This window comes from Prenolepis imparis, unplaced genomic scaffold (genome assembly GCF_030444845.1).
Source record: "Prenolepis imparis isolate NDT839.2.m4 unplaced genomic scaffold, iyPreImpa1.0 SCAF_3, whole genome shotgun sequence".
Lineage (NCBI taxonomy): Eukaryota > Metazoa > Arthropoda > Insecta > Hymenoptera > Formicidae > Prenolepis > Prenolepis imparis.
The window spans coordinates 13,806,019-13,825,842 of NW_028141161.1; the positions used below are offsets into that span (position 1 = coordinate 13,806,019).

At 36.8% G+C, this 19,824-nt stretch overlaps 1 protein-coding gene and 1 long non-coding RNA gene across 8 annotated transcripts in view; one reads left to right on the top strand and one right to left on the bottom strand.

Moving 5' to 3' along the window:
• The window catches only part of Lar (tyrosine-protein phosphatase Lar), a 300,655-nt gene that overhangs the window by 35,373 nt on the left and 245,458 nt on the right, over nucleotides 1-19,824 (bottom strand). For all 6 annotated transcript variants that reach the window (XM_083034106.1, XM_083034105.1, XM_083034107.1 and 3 more), the window contains one exon: nucleotides 830-1,012. In XM_083034106.1, the coding sequence (XP_082890232.1) occupies nucleotides 830-1,012 (183 nt within the window). The remainder of the gene's footprint in view (nucleotides 1-829; nucleotides 1,013-19,824) is intronic.
• LOC145933996 (uncharacterized) overlaps nucleotides 893-19,824 on the top strand; it is a 100,891-nt gene continuing 81,959 nt past the window's right edge. The window contains exons 1-4 of one of the 2 annotated variants that reach the window (XR_014424965.1): nucleotides 893-1,034; nucleotides 6,047-6,558; nucleotides 8,206-8,429; nucleotides 8,538-8,581. This is a non-coding gene — a long non-coding RNA (uncharacterized LOC145933996). Of the gene's footprint in view, nucleotides 1,035-6,046; nucleotides 6,559-8,205; nucleotides 8,448-8,537; nucleotides 8,582-19,824 lie in introns of those variants that run through there. The other variant, XR_014424966.1, reaches the window with a different exon arrangement.

Genomic DNA, 19,824 nt, shown 5'->3' on the forward strand with positions numbered 1-19,824 from the left:
GATCACATATCATATTCCTCGCAGAAATTTCGCGTATCGTACAAGGTGCGCAGCTGGAAACGAGATCGTTCTTAAGTACGTCTAAATTACGAACTCGCGTCTCTGGCGAATAATAGCGCGTTTAGGCGAGACGTCTTTTTACGGATCGCTGTCGTCGAGATGAAAAGACGACGTGTAACGAATCGCTACTTAAGTCGGATCGTTAAGCGCGTCGATCGAAATATAGCGCAAACGCACACTTTACGCGGCGGTTATGAGAGCACAAAGTGTGCTTCGGCGAGTACACGAGAGGGAGAAGAGGGTGCCGGAGGGGCCAGGTGCGCTCTCGGCAAACGAGATGGATGTGCTGGATGTTCGCGTATCGCGTGACCACTCGATCAACGCCGCCGCGAGTTGACAGTGACTTACGCACCCGGGCACTCAACGAGATATGACATGCGCCAGCGCGGTCGCGCGCCGTCGACGGGGCGCCCCATTGTTACCTGCCTGTGTACCCGCCAAACACTCTTAATCTTTCTATCTTTCATAGCCTTTGTCATCGTTCGATCGTTCACCGTACCCACCATATTTCTCCCCTCGCCCTCTCTTTCGCGCGCTTTCCTTTCCTCCCTTATCGGCCTACTTCCCGTCTCGCGAATAAAGTGCGACACGTTGGTCGCTCGCCGCGATAACGTCGCGTTTATTTCGTCGCATCGTATCCCGGTACCTTTTACATTAAAGCCGCATAAACTAGTTGGAGCTTTCGAGCGCACGATCTCTCAAGAAACGTATATACACGATATATAACGCTGCGTCGTCATATTTTGATTGACAGGTGCTCGTTACTTACCGGAATCCAGGACCGTGTATCGTGGATTTGACGTGTCGATAGGTAGCATATCTCGCACCCAGGAGATGATGGGCGTCGGGGATCCGACCGCTGAGCAAAGAAGAACCGCGTTGTGGCCCATCTCGACTACCTTTGTCGTCGGCGCTTGAGTGATCATCGGAAAACCCATCGGCAGATTCTCCGCTGTAATCACAAAGTGAAAAAGGTATCTTTAGTTATTAGGTATTTTAATGGTGTTTAAAAAGTCTCTACAGAGAGAGAGAGAGAGAGAGAGAGAGAGAGAGAGAGAGAGAGAGAGAGAGAGAGAGAGAGAGAGAGAGAGAGAGAGAGAGAGAGAGAGAGAGAGAGAGAGAGAGAGAGAGAGAGAGAGAGAGAGAGAGAGAGAGAGAGAGAGAGAGAGGAGTAACCGATGCATTATGCAGCACGGAGGAGGCGTTGATAATATTATATAGGTAGAAAAAGAAGGAGCGCTTATGTATTCTTTTAAGAAAATTTTCTGAGAAAAGCAAAGCTATAATGATCATAATAAGGCAACGAACCAGCTTGTAATAGATGCGATATTTCGAGTAAGAAAATAATCTGGTTATCCATCCTTAATACTTATGAGATATGTGGAACATATTTTTACTCGCATAACTGTCATGTTACTTCTATAAGCCATCTATTTGCAAAACTTCGTTAAATCTTTTATTGAAACCGAGATACGATATGGATTTTGAATATCTTATAAAACAGATTTACCTCTTTTTTTATATACCTGCGGCTTCGAGTTTGCGCACGAGTATAATAATTAATTGGAAGATGTTATTTTTGACTACTTTATCCATTTCTTATTTATAAACGACATTTCGTTCTTTTAAGACTTCGGAATAATCAAATATTATATTTATATAGCAGAATAAATTATATACGATTAGTCCGAAGATCGCATTTGCTCGCAAATATTATATGTTTGGAGAAAATGTCAAGATATATTTGACGCGTACACGTCTTTTACATTGATACGGAACAAACTTTGCGGCTCGTCAATTATACATTGGACATGCCGCGCCGTAGGGTAGAGCCAGGATAGCTCTCTGTGGATTGTAGACATTGGGCATTCAGTGACCGGTCTCGCGGGATCGAAAGTTAGGAAAAGCTACTGGAACTGAAGCCACCGGTCCGCCTCGTGCCATTTTCTTTTTCCCACCCCGGGAAAACAGATCTTTCGTCTCGGAAGGTAGTCGCTGATATGGATAGATGCGCGAGAACGTTGACGTGATCAGCGGAATAAAATCGCGGAATTCAATATACCGCGGCGGTCTTTTAAAAGGATTTGGCAAAAGGATCAAAATGAATCGCGTGATATTTTTTCACTTCGTATTCTCGCGGTTTTGAATGTTGCATAATTGAAAATGTGTTGCAAAAAATTTTTAATTTTTAATATCACTAATTTATCATGTTTTGCACATTCTCATTTCTATTTCCATAACTTGAGCGTCTTAATGTGATTATATTATATATGTAATATGTTTGTGATAATTTCGTTCTCTTAATAACGAGACATATCAAACTAATTAAAATAGGCAGTTTGTCAAAATCTCCTAAACGTACGAGAAAAATATTTTATTTTGAGAAAGAAAAAATGATATTCTTAATATAAAATGTGACATTTATTAATTACGTGGTCCTTAACAGACCATATGAAGCATCCATCGCGCGTCTAATCGATATCCAATTAAAAGATATATTCGATAGAGAGTGAAGCGCATCAAAGGAAGTCATGCGTGAGTGGTACGTAAAGTTCAGTCTTGGGGGCGGGCAAGAAGATTAATTCGACCTGTTTCGAGATACACATGATCCGACCCACATCGCTCCCGTTCTTCATGTAATTACGACGGCGCTACATTAATCCTCGGGGTGAACTCGTAGTTAAATCTAAGTTGGGGACGCGGCATACTAAGTTCCAAACAACTCCCGCGATTGTCCTGCTTCCGTTTCGACGGCACTCATACGACAGAGATGAAGACAATCTTCTCGAGTTGATTTAATACCAACCTTCCGACGCCCGGTTATTCATTCGGAGCAGCCGCGTGTGTGATTATTCATGGAGTTTATTTTGCGTGAATGTAAAATTAAATATTAAATGAAAAAGATGCGCAATGCATCGTGGAATTAATATTCTACAATTATGTTCTAGTATATACACACACTTATTTAAAATTTTATATTTTTAAAACTCTGACTCTTTTTTTTTAATTCTTTATCATCTATATAGATTTTTATTTTGCGTTAAAAATGTTATAACTTCCTTTTAAACACGGGATTATTTTGGATTATATGTTGTCCCATTAATAAATTAGAAATTATTGTTCAAATTTCATACTTTGTGGAAGCGTTTCTATTTTGCAACTGGATAACGTTCGAATTACAATTTATGAAGAGGACACTTCTGTAATTTTTACAAGTTTTCGCTGTCTGAGGTTAAAGTTACTGGAAAGCGAACTTGAGACTTATTACAAGGCCCACAAACTGGGTGAAAGTTTGCAGTAAGGGCGCGATCAAACTGCAATTACCACCAACGCCTCGGGGCGGCTCTTAGAAAGTCCATCTTTCACAGTCTCGTCAATTACAAGAGCAATCGGAACTCGCAGACGAAGTTAGTGGTCGGTAGTACTTTCGCGTATTCTGATCTACTCGCCTTCATTCACAAATACATTTTAAACCAATGAACCTGTTGGATCTGGATGTTGATGGGCTAGTCAATCTTATTAACGTAAAGATATATTCAAAGATTGGGCACATATATTTATATCCATTTGCTTTATCTTCTTTCTTTTTTATAAACTTTAATATCGTCTTTAATAGCTAATATTTTTCGAATAATCCATATTCGGATGGATTACAGATAAAGGAAAAACTATTGGATTTCTCTTATCCGCTCACCATTATCTTCTATTCTCTCTCTTTATAATTCCCCTTATCAAAGATTTTCGTCCAATAATTATTCGATAAAAACGGCGCGAATGAGTTTCTCGCTCTTTTGTGGTTAATGATATTCCTGATTTTCGAACGTATTTATGACACTGTCGATTCAATGTGTTAAGTTAATTTTCCCGATTTTCTGCAAACTATATTTTTATTTAGGAAGATAATTATTTTTATACAAAAATATAATTAAAATAATAAAAAATAATTAAAAAAGTGATATAGTGCAATATGATCTGATTCGACAATTTTAATTAATTAAAAAATTAATGCTAGTGACACTCTTTCATAAATTATAATTCTATCTTTAGTATGAATAGAGAAGGAAATTTGATTATCTATAGATGTTCATCCTCTTTGATACAACAAGACTTTCAATTGCATCATTTTTCTGACGTTTAAAAAAAATCTGAAATAATAGAAGATATACGAACCAATCGAGAAATCGCCGGGCTTCCGTGTATATTGTGCAAAAATAAAACCATCGTAAATAGGTCGACAACGTTACAGCTATTTGCTCTACCATAGTCGTAGTTATAAATATATTAAGAAACTTTAAGAGCCATTGTACAAGCCGTATCTCTTTCTCTTTTTCTCGGCGGAGTCTGTCAAACTTAACGCGGGATTCGCGTGCTATTATCGCCAGAAAGGCCGAAGGGAGCGGTGACCCGATGCTCGACAACCCCCAGGACTTTCTCGGGATTCCCCTTTCCTACCCCTCTCATTGTCTTCTTCCGCAGCGCCGTTTCTTTGTCCTCGTTATCGTCCGAGTTATCCGGCGCGCGGCTGCGCCAATTATATCGGCGGCCGAGAGAACGCTTCGCGGTCGACAATAGAAATCGCTTGCAGACTTTCCGCATGGCCCCCCGCAACCATTTCCACCACCTCCTCCATTTCTCGCTATATCCTCTTTCCACCGTGCGCTTTTCCACCGGCGACGACAAACAATACAAGCGCCCGACGTCGACCGTGCCGCGCGACGACAACAAAGTCGTCGGCGGAGCTATTGTCCGCCTGGCGAATCGGCCACCGCCACCTTCCTCGTGTCCGAGGTCGCGCGACGACTATTGTACGATCGGAGAACGATGGCGAGGGCACGAAGACGTCGTTTTCTTCTCGGAAGACATCGCAATTTTGTAGGAATTTGTCCTCCTTTCCTACCTACGGCATTTTGTCTTCTCATTTCAGTTTTCTCTGCTTTTATTTGCGATTTCTCAGCCTCTCTGCATCACTTGGTTGTGTATGCAAATACGCGGGCGTAAAAGAGTGAATATGATGGACCGAGTGCGTGTGGACGAGTTATCATCGGAAATGAACGCTTTCCTTTTTATTATTTTCTTTTACGATGATCTGGCGTTCTATTTCTCCCGTTTTCTTTCTTTCTCGTTTTTCTATTCTTTTCCAATGTATTCAACATATTTCACTCGATGCACATCGAGTTTTTTTTATCGTTACATTTGGATTTATGTCTGCCGCAATGCGATCGTAAGACCTCGACATTTCTCGAGAGAAAGAATTTTTCTTTCCAGAGATTTTCACCCCAAGACGAGACATAAGACAAAATTAAGTCACCCCGACCCTACTTTCTTAACTTGATTAATTTCGCAGAAAGGCGACGGAAATATATTGAGCGCTCTGTATGTTTCAGATTGCTCACATATGCGCTTCTTTTGGGTTGAGCTGCAAAATAATTAAGATTGATGTCGTAGTGACAACTATTGTTATTTATTTGACTATTGTTGATTTATTCAATCAGATTTATAGACTAATAAGAAGAAGAGATACATTATATCCTGATATTTTTTAAGAAAATATGTATGCTAGAATAATTTTTAAGAAAATCTATGTGTTAAAATAATTAATTGATTATTTTGTAGTCGAACAAAAAGATTATACATACATATAATAATATAATATTATATTATAATATAATATATTATTATACCATTTTAATTTTTAATTGATACAATTTTCTAATAATTCCTTAGCTATTGATTTGAGATTAATGAAATAATAACATGAATAGTAAAATATATATCATAAGTATATATATATATATATATATATATATATATATAAAATATATGTTATAATATATTTATATATGTATAATTTAATAACGGAATATCTAAATATATATTGTAAGTTTATTTTTATATTATTAGTTATTATCATTTTTCTTAATGACATTCGCTATCACATATTTACTCACTCTCTAATTCAAACTTTCTTATAATTCAAAATTTGCAGAGTTCGCGCTGCGGCTGACGTCACGCATCAATCCGTCGCTACGTTCACATCTTTCGTCCCGCGTTTGCACGCATCGCATCGTCTCCCTCGTTGTCGTCGATTATTTCGCATATTTCGTTGAATTAAAAAGTCAAAGTAACATGCCAAAGTTGCGCGTGTTGCGCGCGGCAATTCGAACAAAACGTTTCGTCGATTTAAATATAAATTGCATGGAAAATCCGCCGGCAATATTATTTCAACGTGCGCGACTTTTAACCCCGCGACTCGGCGTCCTAACATGGCGGATGTGTTTACGCGTCGCGTCGCAAGTATAAAAGCGCGCGAAAATGCCGAGATCGGACAAGATCATCGCGAGTGTTGTATACGAGTGTCGAGTTCGCGAGTTTGCGTACTAATTTCGCGTTCGCGAGTGTGTGACACGAAGATCGAGCGGCCTGACAATGGAAACGATATTTGCGGACATCGAGGATCGAGGATTTCAGGAAGAATGCTGCGGGAAGGCCGATTATACGGTGAGTGCTAGATGTTTAGTATGACTCAATTGGTAGACGATTTGTTGAAATCGATACTGTATTTCTTCCAAGACACAAATCAAATTAATTTAAATGAAATGTCAAGGCGTACCAACATCGTACTGTAATAAATCAACGTAGAATGTGGATACGTTTCTGTATTCCGTTTGTCTATTTTTGCCTTTTACTACTTGCATTCATTTAATTATCTATACTTGTCTCCTTATTATCTTCATTTTTTATTTACACTTAAACAACACAAGCGCGCGCGTGTTATTCTTCGATTTCATGTTAAAAAGAATGATATTTTTAAAAAATAATATAAAGTTTGTTTAAACTTGATTAATATTTTTTCACAGTCAGCTGATTAAAGCGTTAATTTGCTAATAATTTTAAAATAATAATGTGGTAAAAAATTAAAATAGTAACATGTTGTAAATAATATGTTATAATACCTTATTCTTGATTAATATTTTTTGACAGAAATCAGCTAAAAACTATCAAAAATATTTTATAACATTATTTTAAACATATTATTATTTATTATTTTATTTATTATTTCATTATTATTATTTTAATTTTTATAACATATTATTTAAAAAATTAATTAGCATATTAATGTTTTAATCAGCTGATTTCTGCCACAAAATATTAATGAAGTATAAATATTAATAAATATAATGCGTGTGTGTATATGCGCATGCATGCATTTATCATTATTGATACAGGCGAACGAAGAATAAAAGCCAAACAATGGCAAGAAGAGAGCAGCTCTGACCTAACACTAAGTAAGGTCGAGCGATACAGTAGTATAGTCAAGAGACACAGTAGTATAGTCTCGCATAAGTCATACGCAGCGGCACCGAGTCGAATCGTGTACAATCTATATGCGAGAAGTTCAGTTGCGAATATCTTAGAACTTAAATATCGAGCTCATTAGCAACTGAGTCACTCAAGTTCTTAATTGGCTTAATCCGTAGCTTGGATTTCAATTATATTAGAAAATTGTCTTTATTTTTGCTTTATGTATTCTACAAACGATGCAAAGTAAGTCTCAATGTAAAAATTTTTTTATTTAAAAAAACATCTCGAGTGTCGTTTCTTAAAGCATAAAATATGTATCAATAAAAATACATAAATAAATAAAATAATTAATAAGGTAATGTAACATATTATTTACAACATATTACTATTTTAATATTTTTAACATATTATTATTTTAAAATTTAATTAGCAAATTAACGCTTTATTAATATTTTTATTTTCAGTTGATTGAAAGCGTTAATTTGCTTAGTTAAAAGTTAAAAATATTAAAATAGTAATATGTTGTAAATAATATGTTATAATAAACTTTATTTTCGATTAATATTTTTTGATAGAAATCATCTGATAACTGTCAAAAATATTAATCAAGTTTAAAGTATTATAACATATTATTTAAAACATATTATTTTTTTAACATTATTATTTTAAAAATTAATTAATAAATTAACGCTTTAATCAGCTGATTTCTGTCAAAAAATATTAATAAAGTGAAAATTTGCTAATTAAATATTCTAGCTGACATATTTATATTTATATTGCGTATGTTATAATTGCGAAATAGTAAGATTATTCTAATATATGTATGCATTTTATTTGTTACAGGTAGCATTGCGATACACAGTGCGATTCACGCGTCGTGTCGGAAAAAGTGTCGCGCGTCGGGAGTGCCGTGTAAAGTTTTGCGTGTCGGGAATGCCGCGTAAATTGTCGGACAATCGTAAATTATTAATTATTAGTGTTTTCGCGAGTGTCGTGAGTGCTACCAAGGACCAATAGAGGAGGAGGAGACCCGGGGAGGCATCGGGCGACAACGGGACAACTGTGAGGTACGCAGAATAAAAACATTTTTTCTAAACTGTATTGTTTACGTTCGGATATTTAAGATATTCGACACACACATATGCATATACATAATTTAAATATTTTGTTTTCAGATCAATGTGTGCTGTGTACTACAACTCAGCTATTACACGTATCGGTGAATGAGAAATTGTTTATTTTTCATTTTTAAAAATTGGCCAACTTGGCAATATAATTTAACAGTTTTTCTCAATATAAAATCAGCATCAAACATTGCGAAAATTTTTTCAAGTTATGAGTATCATTAAATATAAAATAAAGAGAATATAAAAATATTATGTCGTATAAAATATAACTATAATATGATATCAAAATATTGGTATAAAAGCATTATATATTTATTATTTATTATATATATTACGATATTGCATACGAAGAATTATTATATATATATTTGACGATATAACTTGTCTCTCTTAACACAATTTTAATGCATAATTTCTTAATTACTATTAATTATATATATCTATATTATTAGAAAAATATCAATTAAACCATTTTGACCGATAACTCGGCGTTATGTTAGTTAAAGCAAAATTAAATTCAATGATGTATGACAAACGATCGTGATTTCTTACGATCGTATCCGAGCGTAAAATTACGCTCATGCACCGGCGATGATAATTAGCCGGAAACGGAAGGAATTTCTCTCTTCCATTGAGATCTCTCATAGAGATTAAAGTTACATTTCTGACTAGATATAGCCAGAATGATTGTGGCCAATAAAGGTAGGTCCACTGGCCTAAAAAATAGTTGATTTAATCGTGTAAATAACGTTATTGTAAAATACGGATAAATAACGTCAATGTGATATATTCGATCTCAGATTTAATATTTAATATTTAATATTTAATGTTAAAATTCACGGATAAATATACGCATACAATTCTTCGATTGTGTATGTGTGCATTACCTAGGTTCTTTCATATTTTTGTATTTGATTGTTGACAAAGTCCGATAAAGATAGTAATAATTAAAAAAGATTAGATTAATGCGATGTAGGATTCGATTTATCACATAAATAAGCACAATTTTTCAGTAATTAAAATATCAAAAGCGCAGGTAAGAATAATATAGAATATGTAATATTAACTATTAATCTCGTCGTTAATATCGCTTACTTTATCGCTCTCACTCACTCAGTTTTCGTCTTTTGTACTTTTGTACGATCTAGTAAATCGGCATTCGAGTGAAAAACACAATGAAGTCAACGAACGATCGGTTTCAAACGCTGCACCGTTTTATTTCCGTCCCTTTAGATTCACCGCGCGCCCATTCGAAAAAGATCCCTTTATCGTTATTTTCGGCTTTACGTCTCTCCTGCGTCGCCGTCGTAAGATTCCAGAATACACCTCCGAGGGAAGAAAGGAGAGACGCTATTTTTCCTTTTCGAGGATTTGTTCGTATAGGGATGGCTGGACGCGGTGGAAAAGATTCTGACCGATCTCTTGATACCCTCGTTTTACGAGGACACGCTTACGTGCCGACGATAAAGAAATTGTTTTCCGAGAAAGGAACGAAGTGCGAAAGGTCTCGACAGCACTGGGGTTTTAGCGAAAGCGAATGATGCAACACACAAGCCCTTCTTTAGGATTTTGTTGACTCTTCCCGCCCCGGAAATCTCGCGGCCTTATTACGAGAGAGAGAGAGGCGTTTCGTAATGTGTATTTCCGCAAAATTTACACGCCACCGAGCCGCAATTGCATTTGCCATCGGCGGCAAATATTTGCCCTACCTCAGCCGGCGGCGAAAACGAATATAATAGGAATAAATCGTAATTTTAACAGCGCTGTTTCGTATATTTGATTGAGCAACAGGTGATCAATGTTCGTACGGCCCCCCCAAAAACGCTCTCTTTCGCGTTATCATTTGGCTCATACATAATTGATAATCGAGATTAAAGCAAACGAGAATCAATCTATTCGCGGAAAAGAAGAAATAAGCGAATGGAGAAGAAATGAATTTGCCGGTGTCGTTACGACGAAATCGCTACAGGATAACCAGATGTACGATAGTCTAAAATCGGCGATTTCTCACGGGATCTTGGAGAATCCACGAATCGTAGGGAGGTCCGCGAAAGTGACGCGCACTCGAACCTCTGAAATATCGACGGCTTACGCGTGGATCGCGTATCCAAGAACGAGGGGTGCGTGCCGAATCATTGTACGTCGCGCATAAATTTCTCTCGTGTCTAAACGCGGGGTGCTGTACAAAAGTAAGAGCGCGCGATATATGCCAAACAAGAAGTAGGCTTTGGCGACTTTAAAAAAGATTCTGGAAATCAAACCGGACACATAAATAACATGTCGAGAAAACGGCGGAAAAATAATAAATTTCGTGTTTCCTTCTCTTTCCGACGCGAGATAGCATATCGTAATTCCGACGTAATACAAAAACGTTACTGGCGCCGAATAATCAGTATATTTCGAGGGAAAAAGCAGCTTCGGGGCAGATACGTGTCGGAGAAAATCGATATAGGAGAATAGCACCCATCTCTCTCGTACCGTCCTTCCCGACGGGTTGAATCGAATCGTCTTCGACTTCGTAATCGGAGTCGCAAATACTCGTCGCGAGGATATCTAGACGAGACACGCACGTGCAGCATCTGGAGACGTCATCTCCAGGGACGTGCAGCTCAGACTTTGCGACGGACGGAGGTCGTTATGTCGCGATCCTCGAGTACTAACGTTTCAGTCGATTCAGAACAATCGAAAGCCCGGTCGCTTTCGAGGGAATTTACAAAAAGAAACGAGGAAAATAATCTAAGCAATTTTACATTTCATCAATTTCATTTTACGTATTAAATATTTTTTTTCTAAAGAGATATATGAAAATAACGCATTTTATTTGCAACTGATAATGCATTTTTAGATTTATTGTTATAGTAAAAGTAAGACATACTTTTTGAAGTTTGTTCTTAGGATTGCTTGTTATACGTGGATTTCTTATCTCAATGTTTCTAAAATGACATTTCGACGAGGACTTCTCTTCATCTCGCTCGAAAGCGAGAGAAGAAAATGCGAGAGTGCAATCGGACTCCGACAGTTCTGATATTCAGCTGCGAAATATTTCGCCAATTCACTCGGAACTTTCGCCGTGGTCGACTTTCTTCTTGCGATCTTTGTATGTTGACTGGTTGTAAAGTTTCCATCCCCGAGGAGATACGAGAAAGTAACCCGGGGCACTTTGATATGTCCCAAGACACTTGAGAAGTTGCCGGATGAAAGAGTGACAGAGTGATAGGATTCGATAGGGTTGTATGGGTTAGGAAGAGAACTTGTCACAAAGATTTGCGTGCAAGATGTCGGATGATGGAATTTTCATTCGCTGGTTTTCTCGAGTGGTTCAATTTAGACAGTATACAGATATGGAAACGATTTCGTTGCGGACCATGGGGAATATTTTCCGTGTATCGAAAGCAGCCGCAAGTTGATATTACGTGAAACATAATTATATGAAACATAAAGAGATGGGGATGTTCCAATTAAAATGCTTTCATGTTGTCCATATATTTGGCGTGTAAAGAATTTTAAAAATATTATATATATATAATGACAAAAAAATATTGTGAAAATATTAATAGTACAAAATATAACACATAAATAAGTAGTGTAACAATAAGTTGCAATATGTGATTGACACATTATACATACATATATCTGATAAACTAAAATTTTAGAAGTACAATTTACAGATCACGTAATCAATCTGGAATGGCAATTGACTTTTTTCGGAAAACATGCGTTGGTCGATTAACAGTTTTTAAATTATATATAATTTAAAAAAATTGTGTGTGCGATTTTTATAAATATCAACTTCGAATCTTTAAAAACATTCAGATTGGTACTTTGATAGAAAGAAAGAGAGAGATTTAGATATTACTCATATTTTTTGATAATTGTATAAGTAATAAAAAAAATCTATTAATAAATAATTTTTTGTAGAAATAGTTTTTTTGTAGAAATGATATAATGATGGAATATATTTGTAATTTGATTGTAGAGTAACACGCGCAGTTTATTCCTGTAATTATTGAACGTTTAACACACGTCCAATTCGCCAAGTCATCAAATGCTATTAACTTTCACGATTTCGTAATTGCGTCCACATTTCTCGATGCCTCGTAACGCTAAATTATGTTGGCGCCAGGTCGTAGCACGAATAACGGATGACTCAGCGGATTTTCCATCGCGCCGCGGCAAATGCAGTCGGTATGCATCCGTAATGATTGCGTCTAAAATAAAATTCATATCCGGCTACGGAGGGAAAAGGAATTAATCGCTGTCGGTTCCAAGTGAGAGGGCCGGCCAATAAGGGACGTGCCAATAAACTACGTAGGATAAAATTCGCCGTAAAAGTCTTATGCAAACGCGCCTTCATAATTCAAGCATATACGATGCAGCTGCAGGTGTACTATCTGTATATGGAGGTTGGTTTATATATGGTGTTCCAGAAGTTGTACTTTAGGTTTTCTTCTTGAAAGTTAAATTTTCTTCAGCAATTTGATTAACCTACAATTCTTCTCGTAATATTTGCTAAAATTTTTGACAATAAATATTTTGGCAAATACTACATCTCAAATTAAAATTTTCTTAAAGTAAGTTCTAATTAAAAATTTATTAAAAAGAAAGATTGTTCGTCATCCACTTGTCAAAATTCTTTATCTTTGCATCGTTTGTAATGTAATTTTTGGAGTATGCCAAAATTTTTAAGAAAAAGTTGATTTTAAATTAATGAAAGGACTTCATCGATAAAAGGAATTTGCTGCGGTGAACTTTCGGGACGCCTTGTATATACCCTCATATATCGGCCTCACGTCATTTCAAGAGAAATCGATCTATGCGAAATTGCCCTGAGTCGCAGAAAAAGAGCCCATCGAGTTCAGGGCGTCGGTGCAAATCGTTCCAAAACGAAGCGAAGGAAAACGTCGCGGAATCGGCAAAATTAAATTTGAAAAGTGATTTTAAAAAATGATAAACGTTTTCATTTGCTGACGGAGCGTGAAAATTTTCTTTTACAATAATTTTTACATTATTAATGTAATATCTATATAAAGGCATCGTGAGAGATTTTATAAGTGATGAAAAAAAATGATATACATTTTCCATACGATTTCGCCTCAGCAATTACTCGCTGTAAAAATTCACTCTCGGATTATCTCTCCGTCCCTATTCTACGTTTCGAAATGTCTTTTATTTGACTTTGTAGAGAAAGAGCGAGAGTTGGATAAAAGTACGTGGTGAACTCGGGGATTAAGAACTACAACAAGCGCCTCTCGGTAGCAACGAAGAACGCGTCAAACGTACAAGCGCGTATGTCGCGATTTAATGAGATTCCGCGAATGATGTCTAGTCTCTTTCCCTCCATCTCGGCGCGTTTATTTTTCTCGGGCACGATTAGAGAAAACGTTCCAAGTTCACTCACGCGCGCGCGCGGAGTGTAATCGTTTCGCCAACAAGTACGTCGAGCGTCACGCTAGTTAACTTCATTAAACGAATAACCCAACCGGCGCCGGCTACATTACCGGAATATAAAAGCTTGTCTCCTGAAGTTGCACTAATGTTCCGATGCTGGCGGCAGGTGGTGTAAAAGGATACAGAGGGTGAACGGGGTAGACGGGGTAGGTTCGTAATATCCGAGCCACCCTCTCAACGAGTCGGCCCGCCTTAACAGGACCTAGCATCGAGTAGGTTGGTTTCCAGCGGCGGCTCTTAAGGGATTAAGCTTTAAAGCCAAATTCACCTTGAACGGCGGAGTGAGGAGTTTCGAGAGGCACCGAAGAAAGTCTTCCTAAATCGTCGTTTGATCTCGTGATTAATACCGTCAGCTTTGCAACTTGGCGAGATGGATGAAGCGAAATCTGAGAATATCTCCTGTATCGAAAGATGACTCGAAGAGAGATGTATAGTGAGATCGTTTTGTCGGGTAGAGAAGAAGGCGAAAATGAGTCCGATCGAAAAATTTGAACTTCGTATGATCATTGCGCCATTTGGTGCGAAAGAACAAATGTCTCATCTTCGTAATCTTCTTAATCCCTTATGACGACTGTTTTATATTTATCGCTTATACTGCCGCTCTTATTTTGAAATATCGCAAACCTTATAATCTCTTGAATAATTGAATAGTCGAAATAGGTTTTAGATAGATTTCATAGATATAGATTTTAAGGAATAAGTTTCATAATTTTTTTGCAATTGCGAGGAATATTAAATCTTTTAACACGCAGCTTTTTATTTCAATGCAAAGATAACACAATATATTCTGAATATTCGCGTATTTATCTGACGGAAAATAGAAATGGCATTCTAGGATTAAATATACATACACAATACTTCTATACAACATTTATTCGTCGATTAATTAAGAGATTTACCGTCAGCATTTTGTAGAACTATAATCATAGATACTATGATCTTCTGGTGGAATTATGAGATCCGAGTGAGGGTCACAAGAGAGAGGATTATGAGGGATGCGAGTCCTTTTCAAAGGAATAATTACTGTTTACGCCATCTTGGATTACGGCGATTATGTTTCGCGACATGAAATGGACTCTTAGGGATAAGCCCCCGTCACAAGTGTTCCCCTTCTTTTTTCAGGGTAAGCTTAATGAGCAGCCAACGTATATCCCAAATATTTCATTTTAATCCCATTCAACTCTCTGAGGGTGAACGTGCCCTTCAGTATTTTAAACAATAAATTACATGAAATGCTACGCTTATGTCTACATTTAATGTCCACATCTAATATTGTTAACAGGGCAGAATTCTTCGCTACTTTAATAAACGACATTTCAGTTTCAACAATTTTATTTCACCACTAGAATAAATTTAAAAAAGTGCTAAAAAAGATTCTTTAAACGTTTTTGGTTTGTATATAATTATCTTGTTTGGAGCTAATTTTATTTTGGAATATCTTGCATTCTTTATTCCCTTGAAAATAGATTATTATAGAATATACTGTTCTACAGTGGGTGTGCAAATAGAGAGAAACTAAGTCATTACTGTTCTACATTCTTTTGCCTATTCGCGAATTTTCGTATATAAATGAATCTTTATTTTACATCGGTATATTCCTGTTTTCTTTGCTTGGTTATAAGACATAAATAATCGTACTTGAGGTTATTTATAACAAAAATATATTTGATTAAATTATAAATTATAATGTTTGTTTGGAAGTTTATTACAGTCTAACAATTTCACATTCCATAATATAATCATAGTTTCGTGTAAAATTGCAATTCTGAAAGAGAGCGTGTTTTGACTATAGAAATAATTCGCAAAATAAAGCTGAATGACGTCTCTCATTTAATTGCGGACAGCTATTACTACGACTCATTTAAAACTGCTGCATCGAATTTTGTGTATTAAACCGTTTGTCATAACTATTGGAAAGGCAGCAAAACCTGTCACAATAATACGGTTTCGATGTAAAAGTAGCAAATGGTGGCGAATCGACGTTATCGATGGTAAAATAAATGGAGCGGCAGCGTTGCTACATTGGTAGTTAAAGTGCAAAACCTCGTATGCCGATATTCCATAATTTCACGGAAAAAGTGAGGTGCGGAAACTTTCGTTGTATGATTTCCCCACGGCTTCTAAATAGGTATCGAAAACGGCGGATGCGTTTATTTTTTAATACCTACGGGATTTTTCTTATTCAACCTACATAGTGGGATGATGGCGATAAAAATTGCAAGTATGATGCTTTTTGAGAAGAGAAAAGCAAACCGACTGTCCTAGTAAATAAAATTATCCTTACTCCAACTATGTTTACATTATTTCAATTGTTTTGATAACAAATTGTTGAATGCAAAGGAGTGACTTTTAAATCTCTCTCCATTCTGATTCATGCTTTAATAATTACTGGTTTCATAAATCATACTGTCAATATTTCAAAATAGATAAGCATTTTCCGGAAATGCAACACAAAATGAATAAATTATGTTTAATATATTACATTATAAATATTTATAATACATAAATATTTAATCACACAAATAGCAACGAGATATTCCCCAAAATATTTCAAAAGTAATGTTCGATATCGATTTTTGATACTTTTAGAACTGTGAATTATTGTAAATACCGAAAAGTACAATAATTATATAAATTGAGATATTTTTCTCGACCGCCATGCAGATTGTCGGGTTGTCTTGTTTCGTAATTTCATTGAAGATGAATTGTAATGCGCAAACAATTTCAACAAGGGGAAGAGGGGGAGAGAAAGCGATAGAGAAGGGAAGCGGACATGCTTACAAGCCGATAATTTCATCATGGGCCGACTTCGCTCGGCTACGACGGTAATTAGGGAACGCAACATGGGGCTGCTCCGTGTATTACGTGAGGCCGGTGTATTCAGGTCGAGATGCGCGGACCGCTGAATGCACCGCCAACAGACGACACCCGGCAGATCGAAGATGCATCGCCGACATAACGTCAGAGTCATCCGATGCGCAGCTCCGTTGTAATGCGCTTACCGTATCACAACGGCGGGCAATTAGCCAGCTAATTGCAAGGAGGAAACGTTCCGCTGTCTCTAATGCCCCCTGCCTCGCGGAGTTCAATAGGCCTTTGTGTTGTTTATACGTAGCAAACTTTGTTGCCGGTCGTTTGATCATCAAGCCGAGAAGACGCGCCAAATAGCGACGACCTTGCTTCTCGCATTATTGCCCAATTCTCATCGTCAACAATGGCATTTTCGTGTTATTACGTTGAAATTTAATGAGCGAGTCGTGTACTTACAATTATTACAACGTTTCTTTATTAAAAATAGAGAACGATATGCATATGGTATTGCAAGAGTTGTGATAGATTTTTTTTTACTTTGGAGCCAATTTTTTTAGAGAAAATATCGAACATAATTATGTGTTGTAATTTATTATAAATTATAATATACATGTTAAATATCTTGATGAATTTCGAATTAAAATTCTAAAAAGATAATATGCGTTTCAATATAGAATATAATAGGAAACGATGTAATTTATTCACTGTACACGAGAAGTTTATAGTTTATAAATATCGTTAAATTTTTAGTCATTCACACTATTATAATTTGGAAATTAACACTTCTGCAAGCGGGATATTTCGAACGTAAATAGCAGTTCATGACGAAACGGCAAAGAATTTTCTGACAGGCTAATGGTAATTTTAGAAACTCATTGTAAATAGATTCGTGCTTCGTATGCACACATTACCGCTGACTCGATAAGCCCAACCCATCAATGAGAATAAAGGATCTAGATGAAAATTTCTGAACATCAAACATACATTAGTCCATTAGCGAATTAATTTGTAACTGCGCGTTATAGAAAACGCTCGGGATCGTTAGTCAATGCCGCGAATTTGTAGGTTAGCGTGATAAACGTACATGAGCGTGTACACATACAAAAAACGTACATACATAGCCGTATGATAGGTATGCGTGAACGTGGTGCGCGCGTGAGTAGAGTTTGGGCGGATTCGGTTAAAGCAGACTCGCCGGCTAATGGACGTCCGGTATTTCGCGGTGAATTAAACTTCGAACGGGCCGAAAGGTCGACGTAGCGTATATACGCGCCGCGGTATGAATGTGGAGAGTCGAATTTTCCCCGCATCCCGGGGTAGGTATATGTATATACCGATTACTTAAATCTACGGGAACGGCGTATGTCGCTCACAGACTGCGTTATAGCCGCATCATGAAAATGAAGAGTCATTGACGGTCTAGCCGCGCGGTCCGTTCAGAATCATCAGCATCAAGTGTTGGTTGCTATCTACGAAATCGACGATTGACACGCACGTGTGCGGTACACGCGTGTTTACCTATAATGCGATGCATTTCTGCAAATTATTTTTTTTTTTTACATCTCGTAGAATTTTGGATTTTATCGCGCGCAAAAAAATGAGACGTAAATGAAAAATTATATTTATTCCTTTTTTTTGTTCTTTGCTTCATCGTTACATTTATCTACAAATCGTAACATGCATAACATTTATATGCGATATCATCGACGTTCAATCATGCTTTTTATGACCATTACGTTTTTCTCGCGATTTCACGGAATTAATTTATCACTGCGTGATTCCATGGAATTCGGGCGAAAATCAATGATAAAATCCGTTCACTAAGCTGCTGAGAGAGTTAATAAAACGTTACGTTATAAAAAGAATGAAACGGATTGAAATCTACAGAATATATCGATACCATCGGATAAACTTTCGTGTGCCTGAAATATATTTAGTATGAAAATATCATCGATAATTTCGTCACTGACAGCTTTTTTGTAATTGTTTCTAATAATGCTTGCACAATATCTGGCGTGACGCGACGGCGTGTGCAATTTAGCGTGAATTCTGCAATTCGGCCACAGAATTATAGACAACGTTATCTCGATAGGTGTTAATGAAATTTGCAGATGATAGCTTTTCCGGCCCCAGGAGGCAACTGGACGACAGACAGCCTTTGTCAGACTCGACGTGGTACGTTGATAGTGTAGTCAGTTGCTTCATACGATATAATGTCGTATACAAAGCATTATATCTCTCCTATATGTTGATTATATTATAATGCTGTTTTTAATCACTTTTTTGGTAATCATTTTTTTAAACTTTTTTCTAAGATCGGACAAAGTGACGATAACAAAAAAGAATGACGCCACAGAAGTTTTTTTCGCGACTATTAAAGAAAAAAAAAATAGTAATAACTAAATTAAATCGATTGAAGATGTGTTAAAATTAAAAGATGTGAAGAAAATCATATCATATATATGTCACAGCCTGTTATCGTTAAAATAATTTCGGTGTAAAAGACGTAAATGTCATTTAAAAGGATGATTATCGGAAATTTATATAATTTTTTTTGCATCATATTTGATAACATTTTCACGGTAATAAATTAAATAATAGAAAAATAAGAAAAAAAGGACATTTCTCCACATTTATCGATATTATTGAAAGCTATAAGGGGGGGGGGGGATATTTAGTTGTTTATAAAATTGGATAAACTTGTCGCGAGACATCATTTACTATTGCACTACATTTTTCGTGTGCATTTCCCTCTCGAGATAAGGACAATTCTTTGTCGGCGTCCGAGTCGACGCGAGGAGCTTAACCTTTTTACGAGACGCAAACGGCGTTACAAGGAATAAAATATGTTTACCAGCTTTATTAAAACAATTCAACGGGCGGGCACACGGGTACGAGTAACGTTGCGCGGCCACTTGTGCAAGGGCCGCGGTTATAAATTCGCGGATCCAACGGTGAACTCGTATTCTTAAGTAATTCATGACCCGGCTCGCTGCTTGCGCAAATGCTTTTATTTTTCACCCTCGACACGTTCTCTCGTTGTCGGACACCCTCGAACATCCGTTTGACAGTAATT